At 41.9% G+C, this 24782-nt stretch overlaps 1 protein-coding gene across 3 annotated transcripts in view; it reads left to right on the top strand.

The window, feature by feature from the left end:
• Nucleotides 1-1419: 1419 nt before the first annotated feature.
• PCDH10 (protocadherin 10) overlaps nucleotides 1420-24782 on the top strand; it is a gene marked incomplete at both ends in the record, with an annotated part of 29046 nt that continues 5683 nt past the window's right edge. For 2 of the 3 annotated variants that reach the window (XM_081999771.1, XM_081999773.1), the window contains 4 exons: nucleotides 1420-4026; nucleotides 5577-5635; nucleotides 6211-6317; nucleotides 14989-15294. In XM_081999771.1, coding sequence (XP_081855897.1) covers nucleotides 1420-4026; nucleotides 5577-5635; nucleotides 6211-6317; nucleotides 14989-15294 — 3079 coding nt within the window. Of the gene's footprint in view, nucleotides 4027-5576; nucleotides 5636-6210; nucleotides 6318-14964; nucleotides 15389-24782 lie in introns of those variants that run through there. The other variant, XM_081999772.1, reaches the window with a different exon arrangement.

Consider the following 24782-nt stretch of genomic DNA (forward strand, 5'->3'; position numbering starts at 1 on the left):
GCGGGCGGGCGGGCAGGCAGGCGTTCCCCAGCAGCGCCTCGGAAGCTGCAGGGCTAGCCCGGCGCAGCCCAAGATCGCTTGCTCTCGCTTGCTTTTGCTTTTGCTTGCTTGCCTGCCTGCCTGCCTGCCTGCCTGCCTGCCTGCCTGCCTGCCTGCCTGCCTGCCTGCCTGCCTGCCTGCCTGCCTGCCTGCCTGCCTGCCTGCCTGCCTGCCTGCCGGCGCGCTCACCCGCTCTCCCATCTCTGACGCAGCCTACTTGACGTGCGCCGCGGCCAATGGGGTGCCGCCCCCGGGGGCGTTACTGCCGGCTGATTGGTTGGCAGGAGCCGAGCGCTGCGCAAAAACAGAAAAGCCGAGCGCTGTCGGCTCAGAACCGCCGGCAGAGATCAGCGGAGCCGGGGCCGGGGCCGCGGCTGGGACCGGGACGGGAGGCGAGCGGCGGCGGCGGCAGCAGCAGCAGCAAGCAGAGACAGACACAGACACACAGAGAGAGAGAGAGGGGCTAGACGCAAAAGCATCAAAAGAGGAAAAAACCTGATCGGCACATCCATAGAAAGCAGAGTGATGATGATGAACATAATAATAGCAATAAAAGAAGAAAATGAAAGACTATTAATAGAAGAGAGAAAAATCTAAAACCTTAAAAAAAAAAAAAGAAATCCCAGAGAAATCAGGGAATGAAAGTTTTGGGTAGCAAAGCTCTTCTCTGCTTTTTTTGATACGAAATCTTTTTGCGGCTTATAATTTTTTTTTTTCATTTCGAGGTATTCTGCCTTTTTCTTGCATCTAAAGAGGGCATGTCCGCCGTCTCTTCCAGCAGCATCTACCCCTCCAGCTCCCACCAGGAAGACAAACCGAGGACAATCTTGAAATACAAAAATTTCCTCCTTGGGATTTGCTGCTGCTGCTGCCTCCACCGCCACTGCTGCTGCCGCGGTGCAGTGCCAAGACTCTCGGAATAAATAAAAGCGGGCTACTGTGTATCTCTAGATACCTCCAGCTAATAGCTATTATTAGTTGGCCATTTATTTCGAAGATCACAGATGAAGTGGGGACGCCTGTCTTCTTCATTTGGTCAGCGTGTGAAACAATAATACCCGTAACAAAAAGGAGGGAGATGGGGGAGAAAAAAATTCTAACATGAATCAGAAGAAATAATACCTAGCACCCCCTTAAATCAACCTCTACCCCCCCCCCCTTTCCTTCCCCCTCCCCGGATCCCTCTCTCTCCACACGCTCGCAGGCGCGGACACACACGCGCGCACACACAGACAGACCGACAGACACACGCGCACACACATAGACACGCACAGGCACACACACTGTACTGTGTATTTTCGGAGGAGGAGGTGGTGGTGGCTTTTGGAAGAGGAGGACGAGGTGGTGTTGGGGAGGGGGGATCTCTTCCCCCGTTTGGAGATGATTGTGCTATTCCTTTTCGCCTTGCTCTGGATGGTGGAGGGGGCCCTTTGCCAGCTCCATTACACGGTGCAGGAAGAGCAGGAGCATGGCACGTTCGTGGGGAATATCGCCGAGGACCTGGGCTTGGACATTACAAAACTTTCGGCTCGCCGCTTCCAGACGGCGCCCAACTCCCGCAGCCCTTACCTGGAGCTCAATCTGGAAACCGGGGTGCTCTACGTGAATGAGAAGATCGACCGGGAGCAGATCTGCAAGCAGAGCCCCTCCTGCCTGCTGCATCTGGAGGTCTTCCTGGAGAACCCCCTCGAGCTGTTCCGGGTGGAGATCGAGGTGCTGGACATCAACGACAACCCGCCCTCCTTCCCGGAGCCCGACCTCACCGTGGAGATCTCGGAGAGCGCCACGCCGGGCACCCGCTTCCCCCTGGAGAGCGCCTTCGACCCCGACGTGGGCACCAACTCGCTGCGCACCTACGAGATCACCCCCAACAGCTACTTCTCTCTCGACGTGCAGACGCAGGGGGACGGCAACCGCTTCGCCGAGCTGGTGCTGGACAAGCCCCTGGACCGGGAGCAGCAAGCGGTGCACCGCTACGTGCTGACCGCGGTGGACGGCGGGCAGCCCCAGCAGCGCACCGGCACCGCCCTGCTCACCATCAGGGTGCTGGATTCCAACGACAACGTCCCCGCCTTCGAGCAGCCCGTCTACACCGTGTCGCTGCCGGAGAACTCGCCTCCGGGCACCCTGGTGCTGCAGCTGAACGCCACCGACCCCGACGAGGGCCAGAACGGCGAGGTGATCTACTCCTTCAGCAGCCACATCTCGGCCCGCGCCCGGGAGCTCTTCGGCATCGCGCCGCGCACCGGGCGGCTGGAGGTGAGCGGCGAGCTGGACTACGAGGAGAGCAGCGTGTACCAGGTGTACGTGCAAGCCAAGGACCTGGGGCCCAACGCCGTGCCGGCGCACTGCAAGGTGCTGGTGCGGGTGCTGGACGCCAACGACAACGCGCCCGAGATCAGCTTCTCCACCGTCAAGGAGGCGGTGAGCGAGGCGGCGGCGCCGGGCACCGTGGTGGCCCTCTTCAGCGTCTCGGACCGCGACTCGGAGGAGAACGGGCAGGTGCAGTGCGAGCTGCTGCAGGGCGACGCGCCCTTCCGCCTCAAGAGCTCCTTCAAGAACTACTACACCATCGTCACCGAGGGGCCGCTGGACCGCGAGCAGCCGGGCGGCGACGCCTACACCCTCACCGTGGTGGCCCGGGACCGCGGCGAGCCGCCGCTGAGCACCAGCAAGTCCATCCAGGTGCGGGTAAGCGATGTGAACGACAACGCGCCGCGCTTCAGCCAGCCCGTCTACCAGGTCTACGTGAGCGAGAACAACGTGCCCGGCGCCTACATCTACGCCGTCAGCGCCACCGACCGGGACCAGGGCGCCAACGCCCAGCTCGCCTACTCCATCCTGGAGAGCCAGATCCAGGGCATGTCCGTCTTCACCTACGTCTCCATCAACTCCGAGAACGGCTTCCTCTACGCCCTCCGCTCCTTCGACTACGAGCAGCTCAAGGAGTTCAGCTTCCAGGTGGAGGCCCGCGACGCCGGCGAGGAGCCGCAGCCGTTGGCCGGCAACGCCACCGTCAACATCGTCGTGGTGGACCAGAACGACAACGCCCCCGCCATCGTCAGCCCCCTGCCCGGCCGCAACGGCACCCCGGCGCGGGAGGCGCTGCCCCGCGGCGCCGAGCCGGGCTACCTGGTGAGCCGGGTGGCGGCGGTGGACGCCGACGACGGGGAGAACGCCCGCCTCACCTACAGCATCGTGCGGGGCAACGAGGCCAGCCTCTTCCGCATGGACTGGCGCACCGGGGAGCTGCGGACGGCGCGCAGGGTGCCGGCCAGGCGCGACCCCCAGCGCCCCTACGAGCTGGTCATCGAGGTGCGCGACCACGGGCAGCCGCCGCTCTCCTCCACCGCCGCCATCCAGGTGGTGCTGGTGGACGGCGCGGCCGAGCGGCCCGGCGGCGGCGGCGGCGGCGGCGGCCTGGGCGCGGGGGCGGGCGCGGGGGGCGGTGGCAGCGGGTCCGGCGAGCATCGCCCCAGCCGCTCCGGGGGGGACACCTCGCTCGACCTCACCCTCATCCTCATCATCGCCCTGGGCTCCGTCTCCTTCATCTTCCTGCTGGCCATGATCGTGCTGGCCGTGCGCTGCCAGAAGGAGAAGAAGCTCAACATCTACACCTGCCTGGCCAGCGACTGCTGCCTGGGCTGCTGCTGCTGCTGCCCCTGCTGCAGCCGCCAGGCGCGGGCCCGCAAGAAGAAGCTCAGCAAGTCGGACATCATGCTGGTGCAGAGCTCCAACGTGCCCAGCAACCCGGCGCAGGTGTCGGTGGAGGAGTCGGGCAGCTTCGGCTCCCACCACCACAACCAGAACTACTGCTACCAGGTCTGCCTCACCCCCGAGTCCGCCAAGACCGACCTGATGTTCCTCAAGCCCTGCAGCCCCTCCCGCAGCACCGACGCCGAGCACAACCCCTGCGGGGCCATCGTCACCGGCTACGCCGACCAGCAGCCCGACATCATCTCCAACGGCAGCATTTTGTCCAGCGAGGTAAGGCCCGGCAGCCCCGCCACCCCCAGCTGCGCGCGCCGGGCCGTTGGGCGACCGTTGCGGGCCGGCGGCGGTGCGGGCTGTCCCCAGGCCCCGCGTCCCTATCCCGTCGTCTCCCGACGCTCCCGCCCCTCCTCTCCCGCCGGGGAAGGGCACTTCCCTTTCCCCTCCGTCCTTCTCCCACCGCCTCCGCGCCGCCTCTCTCCTCCTTGGCCCCTAATACTCGGGAGGCCTCAGCGGCAGCCCCCCGGCCGGCCGCCGGCTCCCCCCCACCGCGCTCGGGAGCGGCTGCGGCCAAGAGTGTGTCCCGGTACCCCCCCGGCCCCGCTCGCCCTCGGCGGCCCCGGCCGGGCAGCACCGGGGCGCGGGGCTCCTCCTGAGCCGTTAGCTGCGAGCGCAACGCCGGTGGGGTTTGGGGGTATGGGGCTGGGGGGCTGGGGGTGTGTACTGCTTTCCGCAGAGTAACTCGGCTGACGGTAATAGTGACGCGAGGCGTTAATCACAGGGATTTCTGAAGCAACATTTTAAAACTGTCTTTTTGTTCTCTTCCTGAAATCTTTGCATGTGCAAGTAAGGCTTTGGGGGAACCCCCTTCTGGGACTATGGCAATCTCTACAGTTAGCAGGAACTTTAATTAATTTGTGAATTAGGGTTTATTAATTGACTTTTCTTTATCTGAACAGCTTTTTCTAACCCAAAGCTGAGTTCGCGAAGGAAAGCATCAAGAAAGAGTTTCCGTGAAATTATATGCAGAGACTGAGTCCCCTCCTGTTAAACATGTTGCCTATGTTGTGTTAGCTAGAATTCAGAGAATTTCTATCAAAGCATATGCCATGCTGTAATACTCCCCTGGTTCATCACTTTTTACTGGGTTAGCTCAGGCAGCCTCTCGGTACCTCTCTGCTTGTGCGCTAATGAAAACAGCACGTTCTCTCTTAACGTCAACACTGAAACCTGAATGCTGTCCAGTCTGGCAGAGGTGGTTTGAATGATATTCTCTAAAGCATTAAGTTTTGCAGTAAAATTTCTAATGTTGGCTTGTAAGGTTGACCTTTCCTCAACACGTCTATAAAAGTCTGACTTCTGTTGCCTGTTTAAGGACTTGAGAGTATCTCAGTGTATTTTCTTCCTTAGGGTGCAATAACTGTACTGTCTCCCCCTATTTTTATACACTGGAATTAAAAACAGGCTGAAAACTAGATTACAGTAAGTTTTTTTTCCTCAGACTAAGTAGTACACGACTCTAGAAATAGTTCTGTTGATTTTTGTGGGAGTCCTTGTGACGCTTGACAGCATGCACTGTGAAAAAAAGTGTCGGAATCTCATCCCAAAAAACTCAGGAAAAAATCCCTCATGCCTTCCCATCTGTGCGAATCAGAATAGGAGTTGGTTTTTTTTCCCTTACGTCCTAGAAACAGATTGTGTAGGCCTACTTGCAGCTAAACATTACCATTTACAGTGAATATGGTGAGCTGCTCTGGTATATTTTCTGATGCTGGTTACAGAAATATCGAGAGTTAAAATATTTCTCAATATTTTCTTTTTCCTAGACAAAACATCAGCGTGCTGAGCTCAGTTATCTAGTTGACAGACCTCGACGGGTAAACAGGTATGAGCTCCTTAGCCTTGTTTTCCTAATGCATGCTTTAGCAAGTCTGAATGGGGTGCAGAAATGTGTTTACTGCAGATGTGAAATAGTAGTCAAGCAGTGGGAAGTTGAATGTGTGTAGACATATTAAATAAAAAAATGTCGACTAAATGAGTTTGAATTACGGCTTTTCTGAGCTGGTTTCAAAACCAACTGGAAAGAGAACAAAATCTCGTTTTGTGTTGGTCTAAAACGTGCCTTAAATACTTATGAATGCTGCTGTAGGGTCTTCCAGATAACATTGGTGTCTCTGAGTTAAAATTTAGCTATCCAGCTTAAGTAGATGCTACCAAATCATTCATACCAATTACATGAAAACCAGGTGAAGTAACAACGCCTACTGTTTGTATCAGCTAGACTGCCAAGGTCTGAAAATGCCAGTTTTGTTCATGGTGGACAGAGCACCTCTGCAGAAGCAGTGCAGCAAGGCAGGAGTGAGTGAATGCAGCACCGTGTTTGGCCATGTGATGGCAGAAGAATGTTTTATGAGTTCCTCTTTCATGTTTATTCTAATGTAAAGCTGTTTCTGTGTCTAGTTCTGCATTCCAGGAAGCAGACATAGTAAGCTCTAAGGACAGTGGTCATGGAGACAGTGAGCAAGGAGACAGTGATCATGATGCCACTAATCGAGGTCAATCCTCTGGTAAGTCTGATAAGAGAATGGAAATAGTAGATCTTTATTTAGTAGGGAGACTAGAAAGAACAATTACTTACAGCAATATAATACAAGAGTGGCATAAATCACGTGAGCACATTGTATGGGAGGCTGGGTTTAAGTCAGCTTGCTATTACAGTTACCTGGGCAAGGAGACAATTTTGAACCCCTTTCATTCACGGGGCAGAGTTCATTTTATTCATTTGGTCGGGGGGGGGCGGGGGGGGTATGTTACTCTGCATCATTTGCTGTAGCAAAACTTCCTGCACATTAAAACAAAATTGTTGGTATGCTTTATAGTGTATTTTTTTTTCAACGGCAGATTTGCAGAATTTCAAAGCATTAGGCAGTTTTGTTTAGTAGGCACTGCAGCTGTCATGGCAGCGTGAAGTGCAGGGGGAGTTCCCAAGGGAAAGAATGAACCCAGTGATTGAATGACAGCTAGACTGTGAGGATTTTTGCTGGGGATCAGTGGCGACACATTGGGTGCTCTGAATGTGTAATACCTTAACATTTTTTTTGAGGATTGTTTTTTAATTCAAATTAAGGCCCCATATAGTATAAGTGATCTCCATGTTAATAAGGCTAAGGTATTCGCAAGTACATTTCTTTCAGTCCTGACAAAGGAAAGAAATGCTTTCAAAGACTATGATTTGAATCACCTAGAAAACATATACATTGCAGTGTTATTCCCATGTGCAGGGCTTGCCGTCTTTGCTCTCACACTGTCCGTTTCCTCCTGAAGGGGACATTTGTTTTGAGCTCTGTGCATTAGAATTCATTCTCACCCTCGCACTGCATTTTAGCCACAAATGCTGGTGCTTTCTTCCTTACCAGAAGTCTGGCATGTCTTGATTCAATACACTGATTTCTTTCCCTGTGTTTCCTCTATGCTCTATCATGTATAAGAATTTGCTACAAGTGTGTCATACAAAATACTGCCAGAGTCTCTCCAGTTGTCCATTTTTTTTCCCCTGACCCCATCTTAGAAAATACCAGGGCAAGGGACTTGGTACTGTCACAGCAGTGCTGCCTCACCCACGTCTCTCTTAAGGTCCTCTATTTTCTTGCTGCTGTAGTCACTGTGCCCTTAACGATGGGAAACCCAGGCACCAGGGGAAGAGGAGGCTGCTACAGGGCCCCTTTATGTTGCTGCAAGTCATTAATATGCAGACCTAATGAGACTCAAGAAGAGCCAAGAGTCTCCGGAGCTCCCTGCTTCTTGCAGGGCTTCATGCTATGTGAACAGAGTGTCTATTTTGTGTCTGGGAACCTGACAACAAACCAGGTCTTGCCAGAAGTTTACATCTGAACACAGAGCCTCTTTCATTTTTGGCCTATATATGGCGTATGATTTATTGTTGTTTTAAAAAGCCATGTATTTAGCCTCCCCCCACCCTTTCTTTCACACAGTTTCTGATGCAGCAATCAGTCCTAGTGAGTTATAAAAAGCTCCCTCTCCTCCTGCCCTCCCTGCATTCTTTTTTTTTCTTTTACGCGTTTTACTGCAGCAGTCATCTCAATGAACATTTCAATCAGCTTAGTCCCTCAACATAATGAACCATAATAACCAAACAGGAGAGAAAAGAATAAACATCTGCAGAAGGGGCTGGATTTGACTGATGGTGAGAATATAATCATATAGTTGCACATCAACTGAAAGCTGTTTTCTTTTAGATGCATTCAGTGCTGTTATTGTTGTGCCTCTGCTCTTTATTCTTTCTCTCCATTTAAAAAGTAGTCTCTCTCAGATATGAACACTGGAACTACTGTCAAAGTTGGCATTAGTTCTTAGCTGGCTAAATTCTTCATTTTCATAATTTCTGTTTTATCAAACTAGGGGAAAAAAAATCTATTCTGTACTTTCAAAATAACTTCAAATCATTTAAGAATCCAACGTGATTTATGAACTTCTGTGTCTTCAATGGTGATTACATATGAAGTAATGAAAGCTGACAGTTAGCTTTGGTCTACTCAGAATGAGCAGTTTGAACTGAAACCTCAAACACACAGAAGTTTCAATTTAATATATTGGTTCTGTGATTTGAGAATAATTTGCATGCACAATTTTTTAAATGCTAGTTCCAAACAGATATCTAAATACAAATCTCTGTAGAAACTGCTTCGATTTTCTACATGCTTACAATACAGTTTTCCTGTAAGTTTTGGGCTGAATCCTGATGTTGTGATGCAAAGAATGTGCCCTTTGACCTCAGCAATAACAAAATATTTTGATAGAAAAACTTTGCTCTTGCTATTAGTTTTTGGTGATGTATTCTATGATGAAAAAAAAGGAGCGTAAATTTTGTTTGATCTTGAATGGCTAGACCAAATATCTGAGGTAATGCCTTCTCAGTTTTTCAGTCGTTCTGATGCTCTATAATAAATTCTTTCTAAATTACTGAAGGAAGTAACATCAACACTGGTTGATAACATGGCCGAAGTTTGGGCTGTTTTTTGTCAAGATGTTACCTGATGCCATGAAGCATCATATTTGTTTCAAAAGCATTGCATTTGCATTCAAAAATATTCAGTATATAATTCACATTGACAAATAAAACTTAATCCCTACCAGTTTTAGTCAGCAGCGTGTTCTGCTCACAAAACGTCTTTTTACTGTCCTGTACATGACTTCTGTTACTGTCACCAGTGAACGGTCCTGTGGCACACAAGCAGCTATTCTACAATTCTCTATTCAAGAGCCTAATTTTAATGAATTGAGTTGACTGGGATAGGAATCTGAGCTTTCTGGAAAATGACTTTCCAAAGGTGAAGCGACGCAGTAAGTTTTTGGCAAACAGAGGAGGGGTTTCTCAAACTCAAAATTACTTGTGCTCTTCTTTGTCTGAAAATTGTTGAGGCAAAAGCTGCCATTTGTTGTAGAACAAACACAAGTAGCTATTCTACAATAGTCCATTGCTAGCCAAGCTGACTGTCAAAAGTCACGGTCAATTATGAGTTGGGAAGGAAAACACACAGGATGAAAATCTATCATGGTGTCATAGATTTATCCTGCACAATTATTTCATAAAAATTCTGAACTAAGTTGTTCTGTGTATCATAAAACGTTTTATTATGTTTTGAAGCAAGATTCTAGTTCACCTTTTCACAAAATATATTTTCTTCATAGTGATTTAATCATGGTTTCAAATGTGCTGGAATGTATGTAAGGGATTCATATTGTTCCCGTTAAAGTACCACCTGAATGCATCATAATTATCAGCATTCTTATCTATCTTAATATCCATGAAGTACAACAGTACTGTCATCTGCATTTAGGGGGGAATGGCAAGAACTGGGATATTCAAGTGTTCAAGAGCCTAATTTTCATGAATTGAGTTGACTGGGATAGGAATCTGAGCTTTTTGGAAAATGACTTTCCAAAGGTGAAGCGGCGCAGTAAGTTTTTGGCAAACAGAGGGGAGGGGTTTCTCAAACTCTCTAATTACTTGTGCTCTTCTTTGTCTGAAAATTGTTGAGGCAAAAGCTGCCATTTGTTGTAGAACAAATGCAACTAATACAACACTACTACCTATTATTAACACGCTGTATTTCAATCATGTTCTGTAGGAGTAATTTCTAAGCATGAGGTTCGTTTATTTCCCATGGTTGATTAAATTCCTGTCTCCCTTGTGCAACTGCCGACTTGGGCGCCAATTAATACTCTGCGTGTGTGTACGTTTAAATCGTATGATTAGACACCTGTCCTGTGAGATTTGGACTCATGCCATCAACTTGTTTCATATGGTTGCTCACTAACTACTCGGCTTTCTCAAGCTGAACATGCAGAGTTCTTCACAGCATTACCTATGTTTCACCTTTTCCACTGAACTGGCATGAGCTCCCAGATGCACTTCAGGAAGGAATATCCAAGATGTGAAGCTAAGTAAATATATGTACATACTATAAAATGCATCAGCTTTTTTGATAATCTCCTCTGCGCAGTACTGGACAGTATGCATTGGTGACCTGGCTGAGATCTAAAATTAGGCTTCCACCAGTGGACTTTATGAAGAGAATTGATGGGGTCTAGTACAAAGGCACAGGGTGAAACATTGTCTCGTATCTTTTCGGTACGGGTTAGGTAAACCCCAAGAGGGTTAGTATGCGTTATTGTAGAAGAGCTATGATATTTCAGTGCTCATAACGAGAAGAATTTGAGAAGTCAGAAGAAGAACTTTAATGATAAGGGACAGAGAAAACCAGTAGTCCTTCTGAGCCTATGTAGAGTGACAGCTAAATCTGGTTTTTAAGATCACTTGGGCTGGGAGTCTATCTCGGATGCAGTGAGAGTGAACATGAAAATAGCTTAGAAAAGTGCTTTGACCCAAGCTGAGGGTGGTTTCTTTTTCTTTTTTTCCTCTTCTTTCCTTGGGCTCGGTGCTTCATAATGGTCCACATCTCAATGGTCCAGATAGGGCTTTGAAGTTGTGTTTTGGAAGAGCTGAATATTGAAAATAACTTTAAGATCTTTATTCATGTTCTCATGCAGATGAAGTCAGTTTTATCCAAGGCAGAACACCAATTACTTAGCAAGAAAGAATGATAGTAACTCCGTTTTGGAAAGTCCAATTCTTCAGTAGATAAAAATCTTCTACAAAGCAGGTTAACATCATTATCCTTATTCACTGACACAAAACATGAATCATAGGGAAATGAGTAACCTGCTCAAGGATAATCTAACCAAATGGATAGTTGTTCTGGTACTGGAGCCCTGAAAAGGAGGCCTGATTCCCTGCATCACCTTTCATCTAACTAGCTTTTTTAAGAAAAGCTACAACATAAGAAACAGAAAATGCCATGTAATTCCAATTAAAAGCCAAAGTTATGAAAAAATGACACTTGTTGGGGGGAAAAAAAACCCCCTCCCAATAACAATACTACAAAAATACTTTGTCAACATTTAATTTGTATTTTTGCTTGTTATTACATCATTTACTCAGTAATACATATGAATGTGTTCGCTCATTGCTCTAAAAGCGTGGTGTATGGCACTTCTCCCTTAATTAAATTAAGAAAGAATACATTATTTAAAAATGGTTTTAGGCCTAATTTTTGCTTTGATCTAAACTGTCTTTCAAACCAATTAGAATTCATGCACATAGAAATTTTGATTTTCTCCTTTTGAAATATGAAAAGGAAGCAAATTGGGAATATGCTTCAGAAATGCAACACTACCAAGTATCTGATTCAAAGCACCTGAGTTCAGGAAATTCAGAGGCAGATATCCAACTTGAATATTAACTGCTTTCCTAGTTTCTTGTTTCCTCTGAGGGAGGGGCGTGGGCTTGTTTTCCTTCAAAATCTGCAAAGTTAAGGTTGTGTGAGAGCTCAGATCTCCCACTGGCCTATCTAGTAATAAGACTTGAACGAATAGGAATGAACTAGTGGCCTTTGCCATGAGCTTTTATATGTGTGCTGTATTTGGAACAGTGCAATGCTTATCATTCTTCAGCACTTCAGTGCGCTATACTATCTGTTTGTATCTGCGAAGGACATTTGAAATTCATAATTCAGAGTCACCTTTAAAAATCTCAGTTTATCTGCATGCAAGGTCTAATATAATAACTAAATGAAAAATATAAAGCATTTTCCTTTAACGTAGGTTTGCAATTACGATGGATAGTTTAGTTCTGAATGACCATATATATAACCAGATTTATGAGGGAGATGAGTTGGAAGTGTTATACTGCTGAACATTTCTTTTTGTTATAAATCAAGAACGATTCTTGGTGCATGAAGGTGTTCTTCTGTGCTGAACGTCTCTCTTAATTTACCATGATATAGCCTTCCTTCTTGGAAAACAGCAAAAAGCCTTCCCCCCACTGTTTTTAATTTTTTTCAATTAGAAACAGAGAATTCTATACCATGACCCACAGGAAAAAGGTAGAGGAAGAAAAGCCAACATTCATATCACAGGCAGTCTAAATATACATAGGTGCCAGGGATTTCAAAATCAGACTGCTAATTTGAATTTATTTTCTGTCAAAATACTAAAACCAAGGGTTTGGTTCTGCATCCATTAAACTCTTAGGGAACGTTGTGACTGATTCAAGTAGGAACAATACCCAACCCAGGCCTCTCTGAACATTTTGTTCCCATCCTAAATAATAATTTACATTCTAGCTTTGTGTTCCAGCAGTGTATATTAAAATTCAGATTTTTTTTTTTTTTTTCCTTTTACAGGTTCTCACCTTAAGGGGGGAAAAGTTTGTCATACAAGCTTACATTTTATATCCCCTACATTCATTACTTTGTTTATTCAAAATCCTGATTTCCTGATTTATAGTGGCTATAACATCTCTTTTATAATAAGCTGTTACATAATACTATTCAGTGCACTGCAGTAGACAAGCAGTATTCAAAAAGGAACGAAAAAATAATACTTGGATAGAGACATTTTGCAGTTTAGCAGCTAATGTGAAAACAAAGTAGTAAAATGGAGGGTAATTTTCCAGGGGAGATAAATCCATGAAGGGAAAAAAAGTCTGCCTGAATATGTATCTTAAAAACAGTATTATTATAATATCTCCCTCCCCACTGACAAGATAATATAATTTAATATACATCCATAAGTTTTTCTTTCTCCTGCTGTCTTTCAGAAAATGTTGAATGCATATGGTCACTGATACACTGTTAGCAAAATGCAATTGTAATAATTTTTCTATTAAGAGTGGGATTATTTTTTGTTTACGTGTAACTTTGCTGGGAAGTCTGAAAAATGAAATACCCATTTTGTGTTAATTGTCACTTAAATCTTCTGAATGGCAACAAGTTAGATTAATGAAGTGTCTTTTCTTGCATAAGAGATACTTTTGTGCAGACATTGCAATACATAAGATACACGCACACACAGAGAATTTTATAGACATTGTTATATATTAATTTATTCCTAGGAAGCCTGCTTCTAAATCTCTCTTTTCAGTCTTTGATAGCTACTACCACTACGGAATTTAGAACTATACAATTTGTACGCCTTGCCTGATGATCTTCATCTGATTCCTTAATCATATCTGCAGTTCACGTTTGCATTCTTAACAGTTCACGGATCAGTAATTTATTTTCAGACTTCTGCATGCCAATTATCAATGCAAGGTTCTAATCGAAACAGGACCTAGCATTGTATATTACTTAATTTAAAATTAAAAAGTCATTATAAAGTGAGTTTAATCTGAGATAAAAAGCTTTTTTTCTTCATATTTCTTCTAAGTGTCTGCCTTTAGTACTCAAGCACTTGTTGATAGCTCAGAAAGGTTCTTGCTTGCTGAAGAGATTGTTTTTCGTAGTGTGAGATAGCGCATAAGTATTACTAATATAAGCCAAATTATGGTTCAAAACGGTGGTAGAATTCTTAACACTAATCCTCACATTGCAGATCAAGCTAATCCAGTTCTTTATAATGTTGGCTGGTGAATGAGCTACATTATATGAATCTTATTACAGCTGCTCAAAATTTTTTCCTATTTCTCTTGCAAATAGTGTCATTTTTTGTAATTCTAATGCAATGCTTGTAAATGCAATGTTTGTAACAGATTTAGTTCAGTTTTGACATACACCTATTCCAAGACAGTTCTTTTTATAAACACAAGAAAAAGATATTTCTTTACTGTTCCGCTTTTCTGTACAATGTTGAACATCAACTTGGAGACGCTGTTACTTGTTTTACTTTATGGCTATGATTTCATACACCATTCCTCTCAAAACAAGTATAATCCAACAACTTAGCGATTCACAGCCAGGAAATATCCTTTTGGAAGGACGACCTGAAGGTAGTCAATAGAAGCATAGTTTGTCATTTGAAATCTTAATAGCATTAAAGGATTTGTAAGCAAACAGTTCCCTGTTGACAGGGACAAGTGTTTGCTTATATAGGGGACGCATTAACAATTTTGTCAATAGTGTCCACAACCATGTCACATTGGACTACGGCTACTTTTGTACCGCTAATTACAGTAGTTTATTATAGGTTTGTGTCCGATTACTTGGATGATTTGATGATACTAAGGACTGCGGCACTAGCAATGAAAACTCTCTCTGAAAGAATGATCTAACAATTGATGAAATAAGCCATCCTTATCACTTGAAAGCTGGATTCCTACTTTGTGAGATCTGCTTTTAATACCAGTAGGCTCTATCTGTATACTATGTATGCAGAGATAGTTCCTTTTTAGGACTCATTAATATCTCATTTTCGTAAATGAAATCTGTGTTTCCTCAATCAGAGCATTTCATTTCTTTAGTCAGAGATACATTTATGTAGAAACAATTCCTTCATGTTCTTAAACAAGTATTTTCAATGGGTGAACCACAGACATCAACTTACAAGAGGAATTGAACCTTATTTGAAGAGGTTCTAAACAGTGAGATCTGCAAGTGATTTTGTGAGATAGAACCACCAATACCCTTCTTCTTGTGATATTTTTGTGTTTGTGTGACATTCTGGCATTTAGTTAAGTTTATTAAATGGTGTCTTTGACTTCTGAAGACTGGACAATCAGATTTTTTTTGTTTGTTGAGGAGATGAAGGTAGCGGAAGAAGTTCTTACGACTTCTCTCTTTCCACTTCTCTCTTTTCTCAGCATAATCTTTCTTATCTGTCAGCAGCTGTGCATGATGCTGAAGCTTATATCTGTAGTTTCTTTTTCTCTCATGCTTGCAGGCATGGATCTCTTCTCCAATTGCACGGAGGAATGTAAAGCACTGGGCCACTCGGATCGGTGCTGGATGCCTTCCTTTGTTCCATCTGATGGACGCCAAGCTGCAGATTACCGCAGCAATCTGCATGTACCTGGCATGGACTCCGTTCCAGACACTGAAGTGTTTGAAACACCAGAAGCCCAGCCGGGGGCAGAAAGGTCCTTCTCCACCTTCGGCAAAGAGAAGGCCCTTCATAACACTCTGGAGAGGAAGGAGTTGGATGGACTGCTGTCTAATACACGAGCGCCTTACAAACCACCATATTTGAGTAAGTACTATTCAAAAAGCTGTATGAAAGTCTTCCCTTTGCGGGAATAAAAATTGGCTCTTTCTGCTATTCATAGTAGGAATAATACAGACACAATTTTAGGAGCAGTGGGGAAAAATGGCTTCTCTTCCATTCAGGCATCACCGAAGAAGGCATTGTTTAATGCTTTGAAAAAAAGACAAAATCTTGATTGTTTTTAGTATGACATGATTGTCAACAACAAAAGTGTCAGCTGATATTAGTGGGAGAGCCCCTCAATTTTGTTTTCTGTTGCTGGATTATTTTCAAAATTTTCTTGGATAGATGGTTTAAACACTGACATTGCCAGGCTAACATTTTTTAAGAATAAAACTGAGTCTGGAGAACTGTCCTAAGAGCTTCTTTTTATGATTGAGCAGTATCTTGTGAATAAACAGTAGGTGTATTATTTTGAAGTAACTATTTACATAGTTAACATTAAGGGTTTGGAAGGAAGAAGGCAACACTTTTTGCCTGATCGTCTTTCAGCCTACATAGTATTGACTTTTGTCAGTGCTCCTCTGTGCCTTCTGTCTTGTTCTAAAATCTTGCCTCCTTCTTTAGTCACCTTTTGACTATGGTCGGGTGGCATGAAAGAGTGTGATAGATCTCAAAAAGACCTTCATAATTCCTTTTGGAGTCTGAGCCCGTTGTAGAACCCTTGAGTAATACTTTGATCTAATATGTCTTTTCATTCTATTTAGCAGCCTTCTGTATTTTATTAGAGACTGTAATCTCCTTGACTTGAAGAGTTTATGATGTTTATCTCATCCAAATAAGCCAAAGACATTAACATTGCAATACCGACCCTTTTAAAGAAACAAAAGCCTTTTAGGACAGCAGATCAAGGGTAAAAAAAAGAATCTCACTGAATGGTATGAATTTATTTATTTTTATAATGTATTTAGTTGTTCTGAAAGGTGCTGCACTGGCAGTCCTGGCGTGTGAAGATCTTTGCTACAGATTATTCTCAGCACAGACATCTCGGTTCTCCCTTCTTATTTAGCTGTCCAGGTATTTCAGTCCTTCAGAGAGGTCTTTTTACCACCTCACTCTTTAGCTTTGCTTTACTGAAAGCTTCTAAATTTGGATACCAATTCTGATATGTGAAAGCCATTCCTAAAAACCCTGTCCTGAGACAATCAGCTTATTTTCTGTAGGCTAAAATGTCAGGTGTCAATCACCTTTAGGTGTCATCTTCAGTACTAAGCTGTAATTCAGCAGTAGTAATTTCATCTCCAACACTTCAGTTAAAAATTTGAGTTTTGTAGCACTGATGGTTTAATCACAACCGAGTTCTGATGTGGTATGTGCATTACAATGGTTATATCTGGTGACATGGTAGTTCTGTTCTGTTTTGTTCTAGGCCTGGAAGTTTTATTTCAAATAACAAGGAAGTATTTATTTTATTGATAGTTTAGGGATTTTAAATTTTGTTCAGCTAACATAAGTAGTATTGTTAAACAATGTGTTTACATACAGACATTGGTCTACATTTTACACTTTTCTAGTATAAGGGCATAACAAATTAGAGGTAAAATGCCAGAAGTAAACAATATAAATGAGTGGTATTATGTAGTCCACACTTGAGAATCCAGATTTAGTTTTGCTTTTTTTCTTTGAACCTCAAAGATAAAACTGCTACAAAACAAGAGTAATATTTCTCTGGTTTATTTTCCTTTATTTAATATTTTCTTCAGTAAAAATTTATATTATAATTGTATAGAAATAACAGGAGCAAAGAAAAGAAAGTGAGCACAATAGCTGTAGCAATGAGTAAATAATTAATGAATAATAATGTATGCAAGGAATAAGGCAGGAGGAATGCATAGGAGGAAGTTGGGTCAGGAAGGAACTTTAGTTGAGCCAGTGGGTAATTGCAATTTTAAGAAAATTAAATTCAGCTTCTTAACAAGATCATTTCAAAATCAGTTTGTCAGTAGAATGATTCTTTTAAAAAGAAGTGATTAAAATGTATGAAACGGACCACTCATATTCAGCAAAAATACTCTATAAAAAGTTGCAGCATGTATGGCAATGGCCGTACAAAAGATCAGTAGCAAAGAAGAAAAAGCATGTTGCAGAATACAACAACTATTGGAACTAAAAAGGTCTCTTAAAAGAGAGATTCTTCAGCAAAATGATCAGAAAAGAGCATAAGTTCTAGCAGGTAAACTTTAGGATAGTAATCGGTAGAGATAAGAAGGACTTCTTAGAGGAATTAGCCAAAGGCAGGCAAATAAATAGACAGTTTTAAGATGTCAAGTGTAGTAAGCTAGGAGAGAATTGGTGGGTCTCTCGAGCTGCAGTTAGTGATGGCAGGGATGTTGCAGAGATTCTAAACTGTTTCTTTGCATTTGTATTTACCAGAGGAGGGATGGAGAAAGACAGACGGGCATATTTAGGAAGGCACCCATCGCAGCTTATAATTTCAAATAAATGTTCAAGAATGAGTCATGGGAGAGGATGTTGCTGAAAAATTGACTAAAACAAAAAGGAAGAAGTCAGTGGATTATGTGCTGCTTTAATTTTCAGTTTCTAACAAAAACAAGTAACCAAAGAATGTCAGAAGTTGTGTTTATTGTTAAAAAAGGTACCAGAAATTAGCGACTAGTGAGCAACCTTATCACAGGACATAAAATTGTGACTATGGCCTTTTAGGAACAAGGCAGCTGGCATCTGTCCAGGAAAACTGCACAGAAAGATTGTCAGTCTATTAGAATTTTGATAGAGTGGGTGAGAATTAATCAATATAGTGTTTTGAACTGTCAAAAAAAGCCTTTAGCATAGCGTCTGTGTAGTAGAAGCAGCTACTGAAGTAAGCAAGTGTTGTCACAGGGCAAAGCATTACCAGACTCTCTGTGCCTGAGAGCAAAAAATCGTCGGGATAAATGGAACATCTTAGCAGAAGCAGAATTCCCAAAGTGTCTGTGCAGAGATCCATGGAGTTTAAAAAAATTAATTATCTAGAAATGGAAACGAGAAGAAGGGGGCAGGATTTGCAGATGACACAAAATGGTTTAGGTCAATCGAATTTCTAATCGACTACGTATGCACACATTGTGCAGCGAAGCGTGGTCCAGAAAACCCAGTCTGCTTCCGCCCCAGCTCGCTCTGGAATTGAAAGCTGCGGAGCAGTGTCAGCACGGCGGAACAGCTGAGAGAACTTAACTCGCTTAAGCTGTGCCGTCAGCGCAATAGCTACAAACGGACACTGGTAGCTCTATGTGGAGCTTTCGCTGTGCCAGAGGAGTGTCTCCGCTCAAGTTTGTGTCTGTCTGGTGATTCCCGCGCTGCGTTCCAACGGGTACGTTCAGTGCAGGACGGTAGAAAAGATAACTGAGGAAGGCGATGCATATTATCGTGAGAAATTTTAACTCTTCTTGAGAAAAAAGACCGCCGAATAATTCCCTGAAAGTGTCCCCCAGTGTACAAAGCCAGCAAGAAGGAAATAAAATGGCAGGTTGTAAAAAGGAATTGAATTGAAAAGACACTAAAAATGTATTACAAAACTCTTACACAAAACACGTCATTATGTTGCTCTAGCCAGTCCGCTCATTCTGTGGAAATGCATAGTGTAACAGCAAAAATACAGAAAATATTTCGATGCAAAGTCATATCAAATGCTTAGTATTAATTAATTTAGACAAGCTGTGGTAGGGACATGAAGTAAACAGGAGACTGTGATAAAGGAGGAGGTAAGCTGGGCGCTTTCCTTTGCTGTTCTCAGTAACAAGAGAGCAGCAAGGCAGCAAAACAACTGAAGGGCAACCAGGTCATGAACTGATAAGATCATACACATTTGATAAAATTATATACATTTGACACAAATAATACAGTAATCTGTCAAACTTATGATTATGGGGTGTGATTGAAACCAAGGGGTTAATAGTGGGGATTTCGGTGTTTGCTGCTTTGTTATTTGAGGCTTAGGCCGTTGCATGGATACGTGAAAACAGCAGCAGCTATATTACAAATTATAATGTAGAAAAAAATATAAATCCTCATACTTGAAAGGGTTTCTTTATGTTCCATTATCAAATTTTCACCTTACTGGTCTAAGCCATTGGACTTATTCATACAACAATTTCCACATAAACATATATATTCTGTATACTGTTCTGAGCAGAATACACCAAAAGTAGATCTCTCTGTACTCAAATAATGTATTTTGAAGAATATGTTGTTTACATAAGTTTTAAGTATTTATTATGAATACAAGTTATTAAATTGTGATGGTCATGAATAAACCGTAGGGTTTTTGAAAACAAGTTTCTCAGGGTGACTTCAGGATTCCTCTAACTCACATATTCTTCTTATTGCGTAATTTACACTTCTTTCTTCTTATTCACCCATGTGATTTGAAAACTGCCTTTCTGCAAACAGTTAAATTTTCATAAAGGCTTGAATGTTCATATAACATGAAAGATTCTGAACTTGACTGGAGGAAATCAAATACGCAAAATAACACTGGTGAGGAAAACAAAAGTAGTTTTTGAACAATTCCTATATTTTTAGAATAGATTCTAATAATTTCTACCTAATTTTTCATTCAGTGGTGGTTATATTAGCCATTATTTTTATAAATATTTTTACTGTAGTGACCAAAAACCCTAATCCAAGTTTCAAATTCTGTTGTAGCAGATTCTGCAGGGTATCTAACAGAGAGCATCTTCACAATGAATACCCGATCAATCTGATTCTGATCTATTTCTAATACTTTGGACCAGCTCCTGAGATGGTAACAGTGACAATACCATCATTACATCCATCTCGGTAGTGTTTTGGTCTATAATTGATGATAGGAAGTAGCTTTAATTTATTTTAAGTTTGGTTTTTTTTTTCTGTACTTGTGGATCATTCTAGATGTGCATTTCTTTTATAATACTTTAGAGCTTTCCTAAAGTTATGTACTGACATTAGTGATAGAATATTTTTTTTCTTCCTAGTAAGAGGTTAGGATTTTTTTAATATATGAAAACAGTCGAATATTGCCACAATATCTTAACATTCTATGTAGAAAGGCTTGGTTTGCTCTAAAAAAATGACCTGGGCATAGCTTAATCTACTTTGGAAGCAGGTTAAAATAAACTACATAAAGGCACAATTTACTACACAGAATAACAGTGTTTATACAAGGAGACATTCTGGAATAATAGTTGTGTTCTAAAGTAGCCCCCTAATTAACTCGCAATATTTTCTACATACACGCAAGCATCTTCACTGATGAACCTATACTATTGTCATGGTAATTATTGCCAATACCATCAACATACTTTATGCATGAATGAGGATTTTATCATGTTAGGTATGACATATACATAGAGAATAAAAAGGCTGGTCTCTTCCCCAAAGAACTGGCAGCCTAAGCAAGGAAGGGGAAAAAAAATCCCTTAGTTTGGCTAACCGTTTTGATTTGTGTGTCATGGATCCTAAACATCAGCACTGCCTTTGGTAGATGCACGTAGGCTTGCGGAGTCGTTTGTATCCTCCAAAAACTTTAAAGGTAAGCTTGTCCTCATTCTGTGCCTCCGTTTCTTAGCCTGGATAGCCACTGACTCACTCTGCAGTAGAGGTACAATGAAGGTCTGAACACAATTTGGGAGGCCAGCCTTGGGTCTGAGCACAGGTCCCTATGTTTATCTGAAAATACAGATGTAGTCTGAAGTTCTCGTTCTACAAAATACTTGTCACTTGCTCACCTTGACCTATCCAAGTCAAGTTGTTTTACAAATACAATTAAAAAGCTTTCAAAAGTCTTTGCACAGTTGAATGTTTAGGAATTGGACCATTAATTTATTTTAAATAATCTACCACAGAGCTAGCACAAAGAACTGTTAAACTTAATATCATTATCCATCTCCCTGAATTAGATCAGAACAAAGAATCTAGAGGAGAAGAATGTTCATGTCTTTATACCAGGACAAAGAAGTGTCTCACAATTCTTTGATTATTTTTCAAAGGAATAAAAAAGTGCATGTAAATATTTTTTGGGTATTTTGATCTATTTAGGATCATAAAGGCCTGTTTTTGTATGGCAGGATATGTAACACAACATTTTCTGCTGATGTTTAACATAAATTTAGCATGTTTGCAGCGAGAAATCTTTACTGTTTTTGAAAAGTTTCCCCCAAAAAGGAAGGAAATTACAATTTTGTACATTTAATATGATGCAAGGAGAATTTTCTTTGTGTTTTTGTTTAGTTACATCTTATTTCTGGAAATTATTTGTGTAGTTTTATCACAGCTGTGATAGACATTATAGCATTACATTTGCATAAACTAACAGCTATTTTGAGTGGGACACTTGGTTTATTTTTAAAAATGAGGCCTGTCTACATTTTTGCTTTTAAAATCAGTCTACTTGATTTCTAATACAAATCAGGTGAACTTGTGAGCTGTCTGATCCTCCATTAATCATTTTTAAACGCAATTTTTCACACATACTTGAATTAAAAAGGCACAGAATTAAAAGCAAACAAATTAGCACCAATAAGTTGCATGTACATATTGCAGTTCTTGGGGTAAGAAGAAAGAAAACATTCTGATGCTGGACTGAAAAAAAGAAAAAGTTGCACTGAAATGCAACTTCTATTGCAATGAATAAACAAATTATATGTGCATAGTAAAAGAGTTGTTCCTTTGTGAATAGTACAGTTTTCTGCTCAAAAAGAATGTTAAAATTGTGTCTTTCAACTTCAAGTCTGCTCTGCATAGCTGAATGTCCTGCCTATCCTGTCAGAGACAGTGGAACTCCGAACTTACATTCAGGAATTTATCTCTGGGACAGGACACAGCTCTCATTTCTGCACAAATGCAAATGACTTTGCACATGCAAAATTGCTCAGCAAAAATGGAGGCTGAGTTGAAAAGCCAACATCTAATAATGCTAAGAAACCTGACTGAATATTTTTCCTTTTCTAAAAAATCTGAGCATTCCCATTTTTGCTGTATCTGAAATGCTAAGACATTTATTCACTTATACCTCAAGTTTGCCAGTTCAGATACATCATATCTATTAGGTAAATAAAGCTTACCAAAAACCCCTCAAAGCTGAAATAAAACTTAAACAACTAATACTAATTAAAATAAATAAGGGGAGAGTAAGACTATGATGTCTTTTTACTCATTATTGTAGGTACTCTATGATCTTGAATAAACCACTTATGATGATTTACTGTTCAATGATTATTGCATAACTCCTGAAAGGTATTTTTGTCTCACATTCATGGCTGGTTTGCATTCTTCATCTGAACGTATTCCTCTTGCAGCTATCGCTCAAAGGGAAGAACACTTAGAGAGTACTGCTGCAATAATAGAAAGGAAATGGATAATTGAGAAAGCAAAATTAGAAAGGGATATATAAAAATGCAAAGGTAACTTGGCTATAGCCCAGTAAAACCTATAAATTACATTATTGTTATCAGTTTTTATGAAAAAAATGAATATAAAAAAAGAAATAAGGATTCTTCTTTTCATTTTAAAGCACAGGTGCTAGCTGTTATATTTAAACACTGTTTGCTTGAATCTCTATGTAACTGTGATCTTGGATAGAATTAACAGTACCCCGTACTGTACAAAATACTGATTAAAAAAATGTACTCGTTCTTAGGTTTACATAGCATCTTTTATCTTAGATGACTCTAGAGCTCTTTGCAACTACAGCGCAGCAAATAATTGAAAAAGTAAAAGAACTTGAGTAACTTCTATTTGAAAGAAATTTAAATTTTTACTTCACCTATTTCTTTTCCTCTAATAGCTGTAAAAGTCTGTATTTGCCAGTTCTGACTGGAACACATAGAAATCTTGTATATCTAACTATCTCGGACTGGTGCTGCATTTATTCATTTATGTCCATTTTGAGAGTGCTTATGTCTGCTGTGAATATACCATCTGTGGAGATTTGTTTTAAAATAATAAAATACCATTTTCTGGATTCCTACCAGCAGAATATGAAAAAAAAAAAAACCAAACCAGCAGAAAGATTGCTTGAAACTTCAAGAGTAATTTTTGAGATTACTGTGTTATGCTGTTTAAAAGACCAAAATGCCTCTTTGTCCTATAAATTTAAATCCAATGACGAAAGCAATTTAGACACTTAGGGACATGAGTCTCTTTGGAAAGCAAGGAGATGTTTGCAGTTAAAATTTTCAAAGGCACTGAAGTTATTTATTTTTGATAGGCTAATTCTATTAATTATGAATAAACGCTGTTCTTAAATGTACTAACCTCCTTATTGTGACAGTCAGGAGCTGGAGAACTGAATGTGTGCCTAATCCTGGGTCTGTGCGCAGCAAAGGCTTTTCCTCTCTGCTTGCCTCTATCTGAGGAACTCCTTGGCCTGCAAAGCAGGGAAATTATTCTTGTTTCTGGCTCTTGCTGCTCACAGTAACTCTGATTTTCCACTGTCATTTCCACTGCTTTAATTTTTGAGGGCTTCCCTTTTTTTCCCCACCCCGACCAAATGAGGAAAAATAGGGAAAGCCATTTAAAGAACGCAACAAACAGCCAGTAAGAGAAGGAGCTGCATCTACGTGTTGGGTTTGGACAAGCACACTATAGGGACCGGTGTTGCTATTTCTCTGGCAAGCCTGAAACCAGCTTTATTTGTCCACTAGCCACTGAGAATCCACAGTTTCGTGCTAGCAGTAGGATGACTGCTGCTGGGAAGTAGCTGTCGATATATTTAATTTGTTTTAGAAACACAGTATGGTGAAGTTAGAAGAGTGAAAAATGATATATTTGGTACCTTCTTGTAAGACAGGAAGTAGGAGATGCAATTACAATATAATTTTTAACTCCAATACCTAGTAATTTGTTGCAAGAACTAAACACAACGATAGTAATCAATGTGAATTCACATTTGGACTGTAAAACCAAATTCTCCTGAGGTAATGTAGTTTCCTTCTTTGATAGGATAACGGTCTCGGTTGAAGAAAACATTGTGGGCATGGGGAAGGAAATCCTCAGAACCTGCTTCCTAAATTCTGCCTGAAAATTAGGTGCATGTATGAGTTGCAAGAGTAAATCTGCATTTCTTGCATACACATGAATCTATTTCATATGTGTAAATGGTGTTATTTTACATGACATTTTTACAGGTTATCAGGAGTAATGTGGATTAGAAAGAAAAAAAAAAAGGATGCAGAGTAGATTCACCAAAGAAGTTACGGGGATGACAGACTCCTGTTTTAGCAAGTGACCCGAGTCCTCTGACTTTTTCTTTTCACCTCCAGCACCATGGCTGCATTCAGCACTGGAAAAGGATTCATTACGAAACTGCTTGAATGCAACCTTTCTTTATTCTTCAGGAATTTTATAGATGCTGATATTGTAGATTCATCTTCTGTCAGAGTAAAATTCTGTCACTTTGTGACTTTTTTAGTTGCCTATTTGTGCTTTAATTTGACATCCATCTATTCTCAATTGGAATTTAGATGACAATTGAACGTAGCTGCACACAGCTGTGG

The sequence above is a fragment of the Phaethon aethereus genome, assembly GCF_964289735.1.
Source record: "Phaethon aethereus genome assembly, chromosome: 4".
NCBI lineage: Eukaryota > Metazoa > Chordata > Aves > Phaethontiformes > Phaethontidae > Phaethon > Phaethon aethereus.